The following is a 19635-nucleotide window of genomic DNA, read 5'->3' on the forward strand; positions in this document are numbered from 1 at the left end:
CCAAAGCCCGTGCTCTTTCCACTGAGCCACGCCAGATCCCTGTATCACATCGACAGGCTGCCCGTAAACAAGTTCATGGGTGCAGTCAGGCCTGCCCCTTGGCACCCAGCCCAGTTAGGCTCCGATTGGCCTTTCCCATTCCTAGATTTGTTACCCAGCTCACATAGGCCCTCTGGGGAATTCAGGCAGAAAAGGAACACCAGATGACACACTTCATTGTGATCTGGGGATGGTCAGAGCCTCCTGCACTCCAGCTCCGAATTTGACCCAAAGAGAGTAACTGGTCAACACTCCTCAGGCTTCTGGGTCATTTGAAAGGGTAGCCCTGGGCATGTTTATTAATAATGATAATCATGATAATGATGATGATGATGGTGGTCTTATTTGTTAAGCGCTTATTATGTGCCAGGCAGTGTACTAAGGACTAGGGTAGATACAAGCAAATCGAGTTGGACAAAGTCCCTCCCACGTGGGGCTAACAGTCTCAATCCCTATTTTACAGATGAGGTAACTGAGGCCCAGAGAAGTGAAGTGACTTACCCAAGGTCACACAGCAAGTGGCTGAGCTGGGATTAGAACCCATGACCTTCTGACTCACAGGCCCGTGCTCTATCCACTATGCCATGCTGCTTCTCACAGTTGTGGTATTTAAGTGCTTACTATGTGCCAGGCACTGTAGTAAGCACTGGGGTGGATGTGAGTAAATCGGGTTGGGCAGCGTTGCCTAGTGAATAGAGCATGGGAGTTGGAAGGACTCAAGACTGTAAGTTCCTCTCTAGACTGTAAACTTGTTGTGGACAGGGAATGTGTCTGTTATATTGCTATGTCGTACTCAAGCACTCAGAACAGTGCTAAGCACTCCTAAATATGACCAACTGACTGGCAAGGACCTGGGTTCTAATCCTGGCTCTGCCAATTGTCTGCTGGGTGATCTTGTGGGCAGGGAATGCGCCTACAAACTCTGTTATATTGTACTCTCCCAAATGCTTAGCACAGTGCTCTGCCCACAGTAAGTGCTCAATTAATACCATTGATTGATTGAGCTAACTTCTTTGAGCCTCAGCTACTTCATCTGTGAAGTGGGGTAAGACTTTGAGCCCCCAGGTGGGTCATGGACTGTGTCCAACCTGATTAGCCTGGACTGTGCTTACGACTGTGCCTAACACAAAGTGAGTGTTTAATAGCATAAGAAAGCTCCTAAAGGGTAGGGTCTGTGCTGTAAATCAATCAAACGTGTTTATTGAGTGCCTGTTGAGGGCAGAGCATTGTACTGAGTGTTTGGGAGAGAACAGCGAAAGCAAAATACCCAGTCTCCTTCTGCTGTGGGTTCTCAAATTAGAGAAGCAGCATGGCTCAGTGGAAAGAGCACCAGCTTTGGAGTCAGAGGTCATGGGTTTGAATTCTGGCTCCGCCACATGTCTGCTGTGTGACCTTGGGCAAGTCACTTAACTTCTCTGAGCCTCAGTTACCTCATCTGTGAAATAGGGATTAAGACTGTGAGCCCCACGTGGGACAACTTGATCACCTTGAACCCCCCCCAGCACTTAGAACAGTGCTCTGCACATAGCGCTCAACGAATGCCATCATTATTATTATTATTAATTCAGTATCCTGCATCCAGTATGTACTAATAAGTGCTCTTTTTGGGGCTGTGGAACTGCTAAAGTTTATCTTACAATGACATTACTTTGGAATGAGGCAGCACCTTTCCTTTTGCTCACGTAGGGACAGTCTCGTCTAATTCTCCTGTGCTGTAGTGAAGGAGCAGGAAGTTTACAGGATTTTACATTTTTCAAGCCCAGAGAGGTTATGTGACTGACCTAAGGTCAAACAGCAAGCTTATAGTAGACCTAGGACTAGAACCCATGTCTCTTGATTCCTAGGGGCACCTGCAAGTCTGTGATATTGTCTTGCCTAGTTCTAGGATCCCGCTTTGCCCATCCACCCTTCCGGATGGGTTCTCAGAATCTCAGGGCTCTGAGAGAATTGTAATGGTAAACCGTTTGTAATGAAATGCGTGATAAAATGAGCTTGCGAAAGGACTTCTTCACACTCCGTGGTGTTGAATAAATGATTACAGGTGGCAGAGATGTGCTCTGGCTGAATCCAGACTACATTAAAGCTCTAGTAGAATGGGGGTGTTTTGGGGGTGAAAAATTAATGCAAAATACATTAGGACTTAGAGGCAGGCCCTGCTACCGGGCCAATGATGTAGTGAGCCCAGATTTTCTCTAAGGATGAATTAGAAGTGCAGTTCAGTAGCCTCCTAGAGCTGGGGATGGGGAGAAGAGGGAAGGTGGGCACAAGAAAGAGAGTCTTACAGATGGGAAAGAGCTAAAGTAGCTGGAGTAAAAGTATTTTAAGGGAATCATAGTCCCTATTGTTACTGTTGTTATCGTTATTATTATTATTATATTTCCTAAGTGCTTCCTATGTGCCGAAGCACTGTGCCAAGCTCTGAGGTAGGAGTGTATTGTCAGGTTGGGCACGCTCACCGCCACACCCAGGGTCCTCAGTCTAATAGGTGGGAAGAGCAGGTGTTTTATTCCCATTATACAGATTTGGACACTGAGACTCATAGAGGTCAAGTTCATTCATTCATTCATTCTTTCAATCGTATTTATTGAGCACTTACTGTATGCAGAGCACGATAGTAAACACAAACAGACATATTCCCTGCGCACAACGAGTTTGCAGTCTAGAGGGGGAGACAGACATTAATATAAATAAAGTACAGATATGTGCATCAGTGCCATGGGGCTGGGAGGAGGATGAACAAAGGGAGCAAGTCAGGGTGATGCAGAAGGGAGTGGGAGAAGAGGAAAGGAGGGTTTAGCCAGGGAAGACCTCTATGTGGCTTGCCCCAGGTCAAACACTGAACAGGTAGTCAATAATTAATAATAATTGTGCTATTTGTCAGGCACTTACTATGTGCCAAGCACTGTCCTAAGTGCTGGGGTAGATACATGATAGTAAGGTTGAACAAAATCCCTGTCCCATATGGGTCTCACAAAGTAGGATGGAGAACTGCTATCGAACCCCCATTTTACAGATGAGAAAACTGAGACACAGAGAAGTGTAATGACTTGCCCAAGGCCAGACAAGTGACAGAGCTGGGATTAGAATCTAGGTCTTCTGACTCCCGGTCCCATGCTCTTTCCATTAGGCCACGCTGCCTCCTCGGGTCTAGTTTTGAGACTCAGCAAATGTCAGGGATAACATCATTGCAAAATCCATATGTAAACAGCTGGGAGGGGATCAGATGCTGGAGAGCAAGCTGAAAAGGGTGGGGGCCTGGTCAGCCTGGCCAGTCTGCCCTCGGGCAGAGGGTGACCAAACATGGGGTGGGCTTGGGGTTGGGCGGAGGGGGGGGGGGAATCCTGACCTCATTGGGCTCTTTTCCATGTGACTCATTCCTACAGAAACAGACCCAATGCAGTCCAGACCATCTGGGTGCTCTTAGGCTGGTGGCCAGCCATCTGGGTCCGGAGGGGGCGGTCTCGCTTCCCAGACCAGGGGTCCAGTGGGTCACTTGGAGCAGGTCAACTGGAGAGGGTCACCTGGAGGGCCTCTGACAGCTGGGGTCAGTCCTGGACCCCGGGGAGCCTCCGGGGCCTGGTGGGAGAGAGGGCTCGGAGGATGACGGCTTTTGGACAGGGAAGGCAGGGAAGGTGGTGGGGAGGGGACAGAGAATCAGGGCCCTGAGAGAATTGGGCGGATTGAGGCAGAGTCGAGCAATAAGGACAAGTGAGGAAGAGAAAGAAGAAAGCACTTGGATAGGTACTGGATGCAGAGAGAGGAGGGGCAGACTGTGTGGGAGGACAGCAGAAAACGATCCAGGGGTCCTAGTGGGCACCAGGCTAACTAGGAGCCTGAAAGGTTGAGAGACCAGGAATTGGTTCACCCTCTGCAGTTAAATACAGCCTCCACCCAGCCCCTCCTCAACTCCCATCTCTGAGCACCAGCTCCACCGCCAGTGGGAATATGGAGAGGTTTGAGGGTATGTTCATCATCATCAATGGTATTTATATGGTACACAGTAAGTGTGTACTGAGTACTGTGCTAAGCGCTTGGGCTAGTACAGTATAACAGTTGGTGGATATTGGTAGACACATTTCGTGCCCACAACGAGCTTTTGGTCTAGAGAGGGAGATAGACTCTCTTTGCTCTAGCCCTCTCCCCACCCCATTGCACTTGTGTATATATGTACATATTTGTAATTCTATTTATTTATATTAATGATGTGTAGATATCTATAATTCTATGTATTGATGGTATTCATGTCTGTTTACTTGTTTTGATGTCTGTTTCCCCCCTTCTAGACTGTGAGCCTGTTGTGGGCAGGGATTGTCTCTTGCTGAATTGTACTTTCCAAGCACTTTGTACAGTGCTCTGCACACAGTAAGCACTCAATAAATACGATTGAATGAATGAATAGACATTGATATAAATAACGTAATTGAAGAATGAAGACCAGATCTCTGCACAGGGTTTCTTTCCAAAGGATGGTGGATTGCTCTTCCTAATCTCCCCCTGAGGGTAGAACAAGAGGTGTGGATTAAAGCCACAGCATTAAGGATTAAAGTCAGATAAGAAGGAGTCTTTCTTTCCTGGCTAACGGTCTGGAACCACTGAGGTAATGAAATCTCTAAAGTTGACCCTCACTGTGACCTAGTGGAAAGAGTCTAGGAGTCAGAGGACCTGGATTTTGTTCCCAGCTTGGCCACCTGTCTGTTGTGTCACCTTGGACAAGTCACTTCACTTCTTGGTCCCTCAGTTCCTTCATCTGCAGAATGGGGAGTTAGTACCTGTTCTCCCTCCTACTAAGATTGTGAGCCTCATGAGGGAGAGGGACTGTGTCCTATCTGATTTTCTTGTATCTATCCTAGCGCTTAGTACAGTGCTTGGCACATAGTGCGTGGTTAATAAGTGTGTAGGCATTATTTTTAGTAAGTGCTTAACAAGGCCTCTTTATAATGAACTGCTCAGGAACAACCCCAGTGTAACCAAATGATCTGTTAGTAATGCAGTTCCTTGACATTTTTTTTTAATGGTATTTGTTAAGCACTTTACTATGTTGAGCACTTACTGTGGTTTCTTATAGAGCTGTTTTTCCCAAAGCTGTTTTCACATGATTTTGGCATTTTTTTTTGACCTCAGAAAATGTGATAGGGAAAGACTGGTATTATAACCACCCCCTCCCCACCCCTCAGCCCCTATACTGGATGCTCCTTGTGTGAATTATTTCTTAATGGTATTTAAGTGCTTACTATGTGCCAGTCAATGTACTAAATGCTGGAGTAGGTATAAGATAATCAGGTTTGACATAGTTTATGTCCCACATGGAACTCACATTTTCCTGATGAGGTAACTGAGGCACAGATAATTTAAATAACCTGCCCAGATAAATGATGGAACTGGGAGTAGAAACTAAGTGCTTTGATTCCCAGGCCTGTGCTCTTTCCAGTAGGCTGTGCGGCTTCTCTGACAACTTGTCTGCCAACTCTCTTGTATTATACTTTCCCAAGTGCTTATTCAACACAGTAAGCGCTCAATAGTAGTACTGATTGATTGATTTATTATCCCAATCTTTCAAAGGCAGAAACAGGTAGGGAGAATTGAAGTGGCTTGCCCAAAATCACCCAACATGCAGGTGGCCGAGCTAGGATTAGAGGTCTAGTCCTGTGACATGCAGGCCTGTACTCTTGCCACTATATGATACCATGCTCCTGTCAGTTCCCTTCCTTTCCCCTCCTACTAGGTTTTCCTAGACTTCCCCACCAAGGATTCCAATTCAGGCATGCCCCAAGTTCAACCATTGAATGACTCATGCAACCTGGGGATGTGTTCTGTGCTGCTTGCTAATTTACCCCAGGGTGTTAGGGTGTGTAACCCCCTTATCCAAAGTGACACCCAATCCCTGTAGATAATGATAATGATGGTGTTTGTTAAGCGCTTACTATGTGCCAAGCCCTGTTCTAAGCACTGATAAAGCTGTTTCCTCTCTCGCTCCTGACACTGTCCCTTGTGGGCTCCCCGCCCACCGGGGCGTCCTCTGTACTAAACTTCAAATTTTCAATCCCTCAGTCATATTTATTGAGTGCTTGCTGTGTGCAGAGCACTGTGCTGTGTGCTTGGGAGAGTACAGTATAACAATGTAGGTAGACACATACCCTGTCCACAATTATTCTCCCCATCTTCAAAGCCTTACTGAAGGCACATCTTCTTTGAGAGGCCTTCCCAGACTAAGCCCCACTTTTCCTCATCTCCCACTCTCTTCTGCGTCACTCTGACTTGCTCCCTTTGCGCTTCCACCCCCTCCCAGCCCCACAGCATATATGTATAGATCTAATTATATTTATTTGTACTGATGTCTGTCTCTCCCCGCTTTAGACTGTGAGCTCGTTGTGGGCAGGGAATGTCACTGTTTATTGTTGTATTGTACTTTCTGAAGTGCTTAGTACAAACAGTGAGCACTTAATAAATACGGATGAATGAACGAGTTTACAGTCTTCCACCTGAGTTTTGGCCACAGCTACCACTGCCCCTCCCCCCCAACCCCCCCACTTCTCACACCCCGTCACTTCCCCTTTGTGGGTTTGCAGTCCTCATTCTCCATTCTAGCCACAGCTGCACAGAGACTATTTGCTTTGAGGCTGGATGTGATACAGGGTGTCAGGGGGTGGCTTTCTGTTTGGGGTTTTCAGCATTTTCGAGCAAATTTCTTTTTCAAATTTGTGATGGAAAACTCTAACGTTACTATTGTCTCGCTCCCCTTGGAATTACATGAGCCTGCATTCAACAGTCGTGTAGTGACTTTTAGAGTAAGGGTATGTAGGGTGAAAAGCATTCCATATTTTTCTGTAATTTTATTCATATTGATGTCTATTTGTATTGATGTCTGTCGTCATGGTGTCCCCCCCCCCCCCCGTAATAAAAATAATGATGATGGCATTTGTTAAGTGCTTACTATGTGCAAAGCACTGTTCTAAGTTCTGGGGAGGATACAAGGTGATCAGGTTGACCCACGTGGGGCTCACAGTCTTAATCCCCATTTTATAGATGAGGTAACTGAGGCTCAGAGAAGTTAAGTGACTTGCCCAAGGTCACACAGCAGACATGTGGCGAGCCGGGGTTAGAACCCATGACCTCTGACTCCCAAGCCCTTGCTCTTTCCACTGAGCCATGCCCTTAGATTGTGAGCTAGTTGTAGGCAGGGATTGTCCCTCTTGATTACTATATTTTACTTTCCTAAACACTTAGTCCAGTGTCTGCACACAGTAAATGCTCAATAAATACTATTGAATGAATGAATGTAAAGGGAAGTTATCTCACTTTTCTAGAGGTTCTGGAGTGGATCTCAATTTGTAACATCTAAGCCTGTGGGAAAATATACCTCATGGTACAGCCATTCGTGATACAGCCATGTGACCTAGTGGATAGAGCACGGGCCTGGGAATCAGAAGTATCTGGGTTCTAATCCCAGCTCTGCCACTTGTCTGCTGTGTGACCTTGGGCAAGTCACTTCACCTCTCTGTACCTCAGCTACCTCATCTGTAAAATGGGGATTTAGATTGTGAGCCCCGTGTGGGACTGGGACTGTGTCTAACCTGATTCTCTTGTAACTACCCCAGTGTTTGGAACATTGCTTGACACATAGTAAGCGTTCAACAAATACCATTGTTATTATTATTAATAAGGCCCAGAGGCCCGCTGGATCATGGCGTATGCCTGTATAACCCAACTCTTCGTATTCCATCTTCCCCTTCCAAATTGCTCACTTTTACTGGATTAATCAGTGATGTCAAAACATTTGCCTCTCGTGATGGACCCCAGTAGATTCCATTGCCAAAGGGGTCCACGCCACAGAGGAGACAGACCCCCTGGTTTTCTGAACTTCTCCTCCAGACCTGGCAGGACCTGAGGATCTCCAACCAGGGTTGACCCCAAATGTAGACTTTGTTACCTATTAGCTCTTTGAAATCTGTGCCCTCCCCGTCCCCATTTCCCCTAAATCCTCTTAAAATGTATCCTAGGGAAGCAGTGTGGCTAGTGGAAAGAGCATGGGCCTGGGAAACTGAGGCAGACAAAAGTTAAGTGAGTTGACCAAGGTCACATTCATTCATTTATTCAATAGTATTTATTGTATGCAGAAATGCTGTACTAAGCTCTTGGGAGAGCACAGTATTCATTCATTCATTCAATCATATTTATTGAACGCTTACTGTGTGCAGAGCACTGTCCTAAGTGCTTGGAAAGTACAATGCAGCAACAAATAGAGACAATCCCTACCTTTATGGCAGATGAGCTGCAGAGCTGGGATTAGAACCTGATCATCTGACTTTTTTTTTTAATGGTATTTGTTAAGTGCTCACTATGTGGCTGGCACTTTACTTAACACAGGGGTAGACACAAGCTAATTAGGTTAGACAGAGTCCAGGTCCCCCATGGGGCTCATACTCCTAATCCCCATTTTACAGGTGAAGTAACTGACACCCAGAAAAGTGAAGTGACCTGCCCTAGGTCACACAGCAGACAAGCGGTGGAGCTGGGATTAGAACCAAGGTCCTTTTGTCTCCCAGGCCCTGGCTCTATACACTAGACCATGCTGATTTACCAGGTCTGGGCTCTGTCCACTGGGATATGTTGGCTTCTTGCCCGCCCCCCCCACCTTTGCCCGAGCAAGAGAGAGAGGAAGGAAGGGAGGGAGACCCCAAAATGGGCTGGCTGTCCTGTACTTTGTGAACCAGTTGATGCCTGTGTGCTTCTCGTGTGTCCAGGAGGCCCCAGATGTGTGGCTTGGGAACACGGCGTGCCCATACTCCTGCTGTACCATAAACAGTTCCCCATTCCTCCCCGGTCTCTCAGGTCTACGTCTCCTACGACTACGGGAAATCATTCCAGAAGATTACGGGGAGATTTAACTTTGGCCCTGGGAACTCCAGTGATGCGGTCATCGCCCAATTTTACCACAGTCCGGCGGACAACAAGCGGGTGAGGAAACAGGGTGGGTAGGTGGCTGGTGAGAGCCCCTGGAGGAGGTTTTTTTGTGGAGGGAGAAGGAGGGTGGGGATGAACGAATCAGGGTGATTTCAGAGAATCCAAGGGGCCTTGGCACTCATTGTGGTGTATTGTCATGGGCCCAGAACTGCATGTGGAAAGGGAAATCCAAACCACCAGGGCGGTGGGCCAGGAGCACCTGACCTGTTTTTCTATCTCCCTATGGCCTGGCTTAATTGTCTGTTTCAGAGACAGGCCTCTGGCAAACTGTTGCTGGGCGGGAGGGTTGGTTTGGAGTGAACCATTTCTGTGGGACCGGGAAGACTGTGGAGGGGGTTGAGCACTGGGAATCAGGGATTGTTGAGGCACACACAGACCCCCTTCGATTCAGCAATGTCACATGCTGAGGCTGAGAGCTGACGCAGAGGGTTTGACATGGATTTGCAAAGGCACCCTTCCCCCTTGGTCCCCAGAACTCGGGCCAGGGACAGACCTTCCTGTTCAGGCTTGCGGTTACTTTTCTGAAGTGAAGGAACATGGTGAGGAGCTATGGAGTATTCTGGGAAGTGAAGGGGCATGAAGAACGGCCATAGGGGATTCTGGGAAGTGAAGCTGGTTAAGGAGGAGACACAAGGGATTCTGGAAAGTGAAGCTGGGTGAGGAGGGGCCACAAGGGATTCTGGGAAATGGAGGGTCAATCAATCAATCGTATTTATTGAATGCTTACTGTGTGCAGGGCACTATACTAAGCATTTGGGAGAGTACAAACAACAAAATAACAAACACATTCCCTGCCCACAATGAGCTTACGGTCTAGAGGGTCATGAGAAGGGGCCATGGGGAGTCATAGGAAGGGAAGTGGGTAGGGGTTTTTGTAAATTTTTTGGTTTTTGATGGTAATTTGTTAAGCGCTTACTATGTGTCCCTGTTCTAAGCCCTGGGGTAGATACAAGTTAATTGGATTGGACACAGTCCTGTGCCTCATGGAGCTCAAAATCTACGTAGGAGGGAAAACAGGAGAACTGAGGCACAGAGAAGTTAAGTGACTTGCCCAAGGCCACCCAGCCAACATTTGGGAGAGCCAGGATCTAAACCCAGGTCCTCTGACTCCCAGGCCCGTGCTCTTTCCACTAGGCCATGCTGCTTCTCTGGTTGGAATGATTCTTGAGAGAGGGGAGGTCCTGGAAATTGTGAGATGAAGAGCCCCCTAAAAGGAGGGAAATTTGAAATTGAAGGTGGGGGGTGGATTTAGTCAGAAGTCAGAAAGGGTTCTTGGGAGAAGAGGTTTGGTGAGGTACTTCCAGCCAGCTGTCTGGAGAAGTCTGGCTCACTTTGCCCTGGTCTGGCCTGATCCAAAGTGAAGGTTCCTGGAGGTGCAGAGATGGAGAGGCAGAGCAGACCAGTCCCTGGATGCAGCCTGTGGGGGGGGTGAGGTAGTCCCCTTTACAGGGAGTTTCTAATCCCCCAGAGGCACTCCCCTGTCACTGAAGGCCTGTAGTTTGTGTTCGAGACTGCCTTTCTGGGGAAGGCCCATTTCACAAACATTTCCCAAGAGAAAACCACACCAGACCCCTGGGGCTTGACATCATCTCGACTTATCTCCAAGCTCCGACGGAGCCTGTCTGGGGCCTTGACAAAAGGGGTTTGCAAAGTTACCATCAGCTTCAAGCCTCTCCCACCACCCATCTCTTACAGGGATCAGGGACCCCACTCAGAACCATCCTGAGCCTGCTGCCCAGTTCTGGGCTGCTACCCTGAAGAGGCCAAGTGGGGTGCTTGGAGAACAGACCCAATTCAAGGGTTGGGAAATCAATCAATCAATGATATATATTGAGCTCCTACCATGTGCAGCCCTTGGGAGAATATAGTATAGCGGAGGTGGTAGACGTATCCCCTGCCCCCAATGAACTTAGAGTTTAAAGGGGGAAGGCGGACATTGATATAAATAATGGAACAGATCATTAGGGGAATAGTACAATACAGTACAATGCAGTAGAGTAAGTAGACATGATCCCTGCCCTAAAAGAGCTTTCAAGCTAGCAGAGAAAAGGGTGCTCTGAGGAGGAGCAGCTTGGAGTCATTCACTCATTCATTGTCATATTTATTGAGTGCTTACTGTGTGCAGAGCACTGTTTTAAATGCTTAGAAAGTATAATTTAGCAACAAAGAGAGACAATCCCTGCCCACAGCGGGCACACAGTCTAGAAGGGGGGAGACGGATATCAAAACAAGTAAACAGGCATCAAAAGCATCAATATAAATGAATATAATTATAGATATGTACACATCAAAACAAGTAAGCAGCCATTAATATAAATAAATAGAATTATGTACATCTGTATACAAGTGCTGCCGGGCGGGAAGGGAGGGTAGAGCAAAGGGAGCGAGTCGGAGCGATAGGGAGGGGGATCTGAAGAAAAGGGGGGCTTAGTCTGGGAAGGCCTCATGGAGGAGGTGAGCCTTCAGTAGGGTCCCAGATAGTCCTGTGCCTTGTGGTTCCAGAACTAGGCCATGGGTGTGGGAAGCAGCCTAATACCCCCTCAATCAGACAGTTAAACAGTGTCAGTCAGGGGATAGGATAATAGCTCAGGCTCCCCCCTGCTAGTAGAAAAGAGGGGGTGATTTGTTGGATAAAACTATGACAACAACTCCCTCCAGGCCAAGAGGCTTTGTTGTCTAAAGAATAATAATAATAGCATTTGTGAAGCGCTTAGCTTACTATATGCAAAGCACTGTTCTAAGCACTGTGGGGGATACAAGGTAATCAGGTTGTCCCACATGGGACTCACAGTCTTAGTCCCTATTTTACAGATGAGGTAACTGAGGCACAGAGAAGTTAAGTGACTTGCACAAAGTCACACAGCTGACAAGTGGCAGAGCTGGGATAAGAACCCATGACCTCTGACTCCCAAGCCCGGGCTCTTTCCAGGGCACCAGCTGCTTTCTTCCACTATCCCCCGGCCCCTGCCCCCCCTCCCTGAGCTAACCCCACCCAGAAAGTTGGGGAAAGAACGTGGAGTTGGTTGGCCTGTCTCAGAGTTACCTGAGAGGAGCAAATTCTACTTCTCTGGAAGCCTCTTTTTTTTTTAATGGTATTTGTTAAGTGCTTACTATGTGCTTGGTGTGGCGGGCCAGGCATTGTACTAAGCACTGGCCCTAGTATATTTGATAAAAAGTAATCAACTTGGACCCAGTCCTTGTCCTGCCTGGGACTTGGTACTTAGTATTGGTAATTTGGGAATTTGTTACGTTCTTTCTATATGCTAAGCACTAGCTAAGCTAATCAGATGGGACCCAGTACCTGCCCCACGGTAGGGCTCACAGTCTTAAGTGGAGGGGAATCAGGTATTTAGTCCCCATTTTAAGGAAGAGGAAACTGCCTGGGTTACAATCCCAGCTTTGCCACTTCCTTGCTGTGTGGCCTCGGGCAAGTCATTTAAATTCTCTGTTCCTCAGTTCTCTCATTTGCAAAGTGGGGATTCAATACTTTTTCTCCCTTCTTCTTAGACCATGAGTCCCATGTGGGACCTGATTGTCTTGTAACTATCCCAGCGCTTACTACAGTGCTTGGCACATAGTAGGCACTTAACAGACACCACAGTGATTAAAAATATCATTGATTGATTCTACTGGGGGGAGCCCTACTGCTTCTGCCACTGGGGAAGTGGGGGCCACCCACGACTCTGGTGAGCCCAGCTGCTTGCCACAACCAATCTGTAGGAACAGAGACAGGGAGGTGCTGGTCTCAGAGGGTGGAGCTACTTCCTGAGTGACTGGGGTAAAGTGGAGGTGACAAGTTCAGCCATGTGTTGAAGAACGGATTTAAACCTGGTTGACATGGAAGCCCTCCCAGCTCAGGGCTTCCCTGCCAGAACCCCCTCAGCATTCCCACCCCATTTCTCCCCAGGGTCCCTCCCTCTCTCCCCCTCTCCCCCTCTCACCACACTAGCTTTGCTTTCCAGTACATCTTCGTGGATGCCTACAGCCAGTACCTCTGGGGCACGGTGGACTTCTGCAGCAGCATCTATGGCTTCTCCATTCCCTTCCGGGCCGCCGACCTGCTCCTGCACAGCAAGCTCCCCGACCTCCTCTTGGGCTTTGACAGGTCACACCCCAACAAGCAGGTAGGCTCGTGGGGAGGGGCTGGAGTCCTGGGGTGGGGCTGGGCTCAGCTCCATCCTTGCCTACCCCCGCCGCCCTTTTTGGGTCTGCCAGCTCCCCTACTTTGCCCATCTGAGGTTTGTCAGAAGCGTCCCTTATCCTAGTCACCGTGAAATATAGCTCTTGGCTCCTCCAACTCTCCTTCCCCCTTTTTTCCCTCTCTGTCCCCCAGCTCCACCCAGTCCAACCCATCCCAGCCCCATCCACCCCAGTCCCATCTGCCCCAGCTCCATCACTGCACTTCTCCTTTGGCTCTGCAGCTTTGGAAGTCAGACGACTTTGGGCAAACCTGGATAATGATTCAGGAGCATGTGAAATCATTTGCCTGGTGAGTGGCCCCGGCCTTTGGCTTTACCCCGGCCCTTGGCTTTGTCCTGTCCAGGAGTGGGCATGGGTGTGGTGGCTGGACAAGGGACAGGAGCAAACTGGGAATTCTCTGGGGTCTCCAGGGGCCCAGAGGCGTAACCCCGTCTGTTTGATGCATGAGGGAGAGGACTCTCCAGGATCCACACACAAACCTTTCCCAGGATGCTCAGTGGCAAACAGACACTTCTCAGGGCAAGGCCAAGTGCAAATGTTGCCTCCATCCGCCTTCCCAAGGCCCTTTGGGTAAAGTTAGTCAGATTCACTCAAGCTCCTAGCAGCACAGTGGTGTAAGCGAGGGGCCAGTGAGGCAGTGTTGTTTGAAGGAGGGCTGACTCCATCCCTGGGTCTCCAAGGCTGGGTAGAGTTCATCTGTCCATCTCAGACTCCTGAGGGCCCCTAGAGAACCAGATACCAACTGACCTCCAGCCCCCAGAGAGCCGACCTCCACACATTCCGGAAACGCCTGCACAGATGCACACTTCTTCCTTGTTCCCAGGCCTTGCTGAAATCCCTCGAGCTTTGTCCCCTGAAGCACTGTCCCATCTTGGACTTCCTCCGTTCCCCTTCTCCTCCTCCCTTCTCCTTCCTTCCTCTTCTCTGTCATTTCCCCTTGTCCCTTCCCTATCTTCTCCCTTCTTCCTCTTCCTTCTTCCCCTCCCTCTCTTCCCTCCTTCCCAGTAAGGGATTTCAGTGGCAGCGGAGGCGGGCAGGGAGCCCGTGCTCTATATTTTTCAGTGGAAGTCTAGAGAAGGCAAGTGGGTGGTTGAAAATTACACAGCAGGTGAGTTCTGGGGCCCAAAAGAGAAGTCCAGCTGGGCACCAGGAGTCCTCCAATGCCTCCCCAATTGTTTGTTTTAAAGGGGCACCGATCCGTATGACAAGCCCACGACCGTCTATGTGGAGCGCCATGAGCCCTCAGGCTCCTCCACCATCCTCCGGAGCACGGACTTCTTTCAGACACGGGAGAACCAGGAGGTAGTCCTGGAGGAAGTGGAAGATTTTCAACTTCGGGACAAGTACATGTTTGCCACAAAGGTGGTGGTGAGTTCGGGGATGAGTGCTGCCACTGCCTCCCTTCCCCCAGTGCATGTTTGTCTCCGGTGGCATCACAGGCAGGGTGCTGAGGTGGCCCTATACCCACATGTATGACACGGGTTCTAGGACCCATTCTCCTTTGTGCCTCCTCTGAGGGATTGGGCCTCCCAGCCTCGGGTCCGAGGTGGGTTCCAGTCCATCCCCTCTGCCGTGCCTCCCCCGAGAAATTGGGCCTCACTCTCCCCACCACCGGGTCTGAGGTGGGTTCTGGGCTCTCCTCTGCCACACTCCCCGCTCACTGCCCGTCCTGATGTTTTCCGGCAGCGTCTTCCAGGCAGCCGACATCCAGCCTCAGTCCAGCTGTGGGTGTCCTCCGGACGCAAGCCCATGCGGGCAGCCCAGTTTGTGACCAGACACCCCATCACTGTGAGTTGCCGGGGTTGGCCTTCTTGGAGATCAATCCCTGGGGTAGTGTGTGGGGAAGGGGAGTGTCCACGGGCCATCTGGTCCTGGGGGGCAGAGGGGTGGACATAGCTAGGCCCCAGACATCCCAACCCTGGACCCCTGTTGGTTTATTCGGGAGGGTTGCATTGGGTCAGGAGGTCCTTGAGGGGTCTCGCGCCCCCTCACCCTGGCTCTGGATCCGGATCTGAAGGAATACTACATCGCCGATGCAGCTGAGGACCAGGTGTTCGTGTGCGTCAGCCACAGCAACAACCGCACTAACCTGTACATCTCTGAGGCCGAGGGCCTTCAGTTCTCCCTGTCCTTGGAGAACGTACTGTACTTCAGCCCGGGCGGGGCCGGCAGCGACACCCTGGTCAGGTGAGGAGGCCTTGGGTGACGAGTCTGGCCGGGCACTGGAATTGGCGGGCGAGAGGAAGACCTCCCCCTCCGGTGAGGGGAAGGGGCTGCGCCACGGGCTTGTGGAACCTTTATTTCTTGAATTGTCCACTTCTGTTCATCTAATGTGTGAGACAAGAGTTGGGTGTGCAGACACATTGGATCTGGGTTCTAATCCCAGCTCTGAACATTTGTCAGCTCTGTGACCTTGGGAAGTCACTTAAGTTGTCTGTGCCTCAACTTCCTCATCTGAAAAAAAGGAATTCAGTATGTGTTCTCCCTCCCTGTGTCGGACAGGGACTGTGTCTGACCTAATTATTTTATATCCACTCACTATGGCGCCGGGCAAATAGATAGTGTGTAACAAGTACCACAGTTATTACTGTGTGTAGGCTAGGGAGTTAGAAGGCTGTGGTCTAGTGGAAAGGGTATAGGTCTGGGGGTCAGAGGCAGTGGGTTCTAACCCCAGCTCTGCCCTTCGTCTGCTGAGTGCAGTTGGACAGGTCACTCGGCATCTCTGTGCCTTGGTTTCCCCATCTGATAAATGAGGATCAGTCACCCAGTGGTATTTATTGAACACCTACTGTGTGAAGAACATTGTACCAAGCTCTTGATAGCGTACAACTGCACACGAGTGCTGTGAGACCAAAATGAGATAAGAAATTTGAAATTTTAAACTGTCCTTTTCTACCTCTACTTGGCAAGTTGGGCAGTGAGCAAGTCCACTTCTCTGGCAGGGCCTCAGTTTCCCCATCTAGGAGGGAAGGTGTTTGGTGTAGACCTTGTTAAAATCTTATCTTGTCTGAGGCCTTCCCTGACTAAGTCCTCATTTCCTCTGCTCCTTCGCCATTCAGCGTCACCCTTGCACTTGGATTGTGTTTTTTTTCAGCCTCACAGCATTCATTCATTCATTCAGTCGTATTTATTGAGCACTTACTGTGTGCAGAGCACTGTACTAAGTGCTTGGGAAGTACAAATTGGCAACATATCGAGACGGTCCCTACCCAACAACGGGCTCACAGTCTAGAAGGGGGAGCTCACAGTCTAGAAGGGGGAACACAGCACTTCTGAACATATCAGCAATTTATTTATATTAAAATCTGTCTCCACCGCTCGTCTGTAAGCTCCTTGTGGGCAGGGTATGTGTCTTCTAATTCCTTTATATTGTAGAGTCCACAGTGCTTGGGACATTGTAAGCCCTCAGTGAATATGATTGATTGATTGATTGGAGACACATCTGTCTCATTGCCTCAAGCCTGAGGATGATGATGTTCTTACATCTGCCCAAACAGCTGCTGACCTGCTTCTGCTGACAAGATGACTAGTGTTCCTCTTCCCATCTACACTGCCTCCCACTTCCGACAGAGCCAGGAGTGGCTTCTCTGTCTGGGGTCAAGGCCCTTGAGGGTCTGGTGGGGAGTTTGGCCTCAGTTTGGCTGGAAGGGATGGGCTTCCCAAAGCAGAAATCTCCCGGGAAGAAAGCTGGTTTCAGAGGCCAGCCCATCCAGGGAAACACCAGATCACACTCAGCTGGGCTCCTGCCCCTCAGCCTCAGACTCCAGAGGAGAAGTTTCTGTGCAGATCTGGGCACCGCGTCAGCATGGAGTAGCCACAGGTTCCATTGTAACTCAATTTTCTTGGCGCTTTTATTTCCCTGAGTGTTTTTCACATCAGTTTTCTCACTGGTGCTCACGACCCAGCTTAATCAATAATTTTTTTAATGGAATTTGTTGGGCATTTACTACGTGCCAGGCACTGTACTAAGCACCGAGGTAGATCCAAGATAATCAGGTTGGACACAGTTCCTATAATAATGATAATAATAATATAAGGTTCACAGTCTTAATGCCCATTTTAAGGATGAGGTAATTGAGGCATAGAGAAGGTACACGACTTGCCCAAGGTCACACAGCAGACAGGTGGAGAGGCCAGGATTAGAACCCAGGTCCTCTGACTTCAAGGCCCATGCTCTTTCCACGAGGCAGCGCTGCTTCCCTAAGTAATCAATATTTATTAAGCGCTTACTGTGTGCAGAGCACAGTACTAAATTCAGTAAAACAGAGTTGGTAGACATGTCCCCTGCCCACAGGGAGCTTACAGTTTATAGGACATAGTCCCAAATAGGGAAACTGAGGCCCATAATAATAATAATAATGGCATTTATTAAGTGCTTACTCTGTGCAAAGCACTGTTCTAAGCTCTGGGGAAGTTACAAGGTGATTAGGTTGTCCCATGGGAGGCTCACAGTCTCCATCCCCATTTTACAGATGAGGGAACTGAGGCCCAGAGAAGTTAAGTGACTTGCCCAAATTCACACAGCTGACAATTGGTGGAGCTGGGATTTGAACTCATGACCTTTGACTCCAAAGCCCGGGCTCTTTCCACTGAGCCACGCTGCCTCTCTAAACCAAGGCCCAGAGAGGTCATGTGACCTGCTCAGGGTCACCCATCCGGGAAACGTCAGGAGCGCAATTATCACCTTGGGCTCTTTATGCTGAACCCAACATTCCCTCCCCCCGACCCCATTCCTTCTGGGGCACATTGGGTTCCTGGAGGAGAAGGGAGGACCACCAACCTGTGTAATGGGGACTGGTTCTCCTGGCCCTGCTGCAGTCCCCTCCCCTCTAGAGCCCCTGAGCAGAGTGGCAGCTTCGGCCTCCCCCAGGGCCAGGCGCTCCGTCCTCCCCTTCCTCCTCCTTCGCACTGATGCCAGCAGGCCGTGGGGGTCTTTCACCACAGGTACTTCGCCAATGAGCCTTTCGCGGACCTGCACAGGGTGGAAGGGGTGCAGGGTGTGTACATCGCCACCTTGATCAATGGCTCGTTCAGCGAGGAGAACATGCAGTCGGTCATCACCTTCGACAAGGGCGGCGCCTGGGAATTCCTGCAGGCCCCGGCCTTCACCAGCTATGGAGAAAAGACTGAATGCGAGGTAGCGGCCTCTTCCCTTCCCCTTTCCTCCCCTTCCAGAAGCACAGGGACTCCCTCTGGCCCCGACCTGTGAGATATGGGGTTGTAAATGTGCTTGGGGACATTGGGTAGAAGCCTGCCGTGTTTATCGCCCGGCCCTCTAAATGGATGTTTCTCGGGTCATTCATCTTCCCGAAGGACAACCTGCCTGCCAACAGCCACCCTGTTCTGTTTCCAAGTCAGGACCCGCTCCCTGTAGCTGACAAACCCCCTTTTCTCCCCTCCACCTCTCCTCCTCCCATTACACAGCCTCTATAGGACTGGCAAAGACTTCTCCTGGTCCCCTCCTAAATTGGGCTGATTCCCTCTTCATGTGGGGCATAGGGTAGGGGGCTTTAAGAAGATGCACCGAGCTTAATAGATCAATCAATCAATCTAGTGTTCCCAAGTGCTTAGTACAGTGGCCTGCATGTGGTGACTGCTCAGTAAAAACTATTGATTGGTTAATGGTATTTATTGAGCACTTTTTGTGAAAAGAGCACTGTACTATGTGCTTGGAAGAGTAATAATAATAATAATGATGATGGTATTTGTTAAGCGCTTACTATGTGCCAAGCACTGTTCTAAGCAAATTTAACAGTTGATAGATCAATCAGTCAGTTGTATTTATGAGCACTCACAATATGCAGAGCACTGTACTAAACGCTTTGCAGAGTACTATACAACAGAATTAGCAGACATGTTGTCTGCCCGTAACAAGCCCAAAGTCTAGAGGGGATCCCTGCCCGCAAGGAGCTTACAGTCTCCTGAGGTTTCACCTGAAGTGTCAGTCAGTCAATCATATTTATTCAGTGCTTACTGTGTGCAGAGCACTGTACTAAGCACTTGGGCGAGTACAGTATAACACATACATTCCCTACCCACAGCCTAAAGGAGGAGACAGACATTCATAGAAATAAATAAATGAGAGATAAAGGTAGAAGTGCTGTGGGGCTGGGAGGGGGGATGAATAAAGGGAGCAAGTCAGGGCAACACAGAAGGGAGTTGAAGAAAAGGAAAAGAGGTCTTAGTTTGACCCCCTCAGCCCCAAACACTGCCTTGTCGGAGGTAGATTTATTCCCAAGGTCCGGCGGCGCTGCTCTGAAGAGAGTGACCTTCCCGACCTTGGGCAAGATGGACACCATGGGTGGGCCTGGTGTCCTCCCATCCCCTATTCGCTCCTTCTCTGTCCTCCTCCGGAACCCGGGGCGCACTCGGGAGAGATGGGAGTACCCAGAGTTCGGCCCGGCTTTTAGCAGTCCTGTCCTGTTCTGTCTGGTT

General features: G+C 49.5%; 1 protein-coding gene across 2 annotated transcripts in view; it reads left to right on the forward strand.

Annotated features, from left to right (window-relative positions):
• The window catches only part of SORL1 (sortilin related receptor 1), a 117529-nt gene that overhangs the window by 23710 nt on the left and 74184 nt on the right, over positions 1 to 19635 (forward strand). The window contains exons 3-9 of one of the 2 annotated variants that reach the window (XM_038754102.1): positions 8869 to 8994; positions 12963 to 13124; positions 13422 to 13489; positions 14388 to 14568; positions 14884 to 14988; positions 15218 to 15387; positions 18145 to 18337. In XM_038754102.1, the coding sequence (XP_038610030.1) occupies positions 8869 to 8994; positions 12963 to 13124; positions 13422 to 13489; positions 14388 to 14568; positions 14884 to 14988; positions 15218 to 15387; positions 18145 to 18337 (1005 nt within the window). The remainder of the gene's footprint in view (positions 1 to 8868; positions 8995 to 12962; positions 13125 to 13421; positions 13490 to 14387; positions 14569 to 14883; positions 14989 to 15217; positions 15388 to 18144; positions 18338 to 19635) is intronic. The other variant, XM_038754103.1, reaches the window with a different exon arrangement.

The sequence above is a fragment of the Tachyglossus aculeatus genome, chromosome 11 (assembly GCF_015852505.1).
Source record: "Tachyglossus aculeatus isolate mTacAcu1 chromosome 11, mTacAcu1.pri, whole genome shotgun sequence".
Lineage (NCBI taxonomy): Eukaryota > Metazoa > Chordata > Mammalia > Monotremata > Tachyglossidae > Tachyglossus > Tachyglossus aculeatus.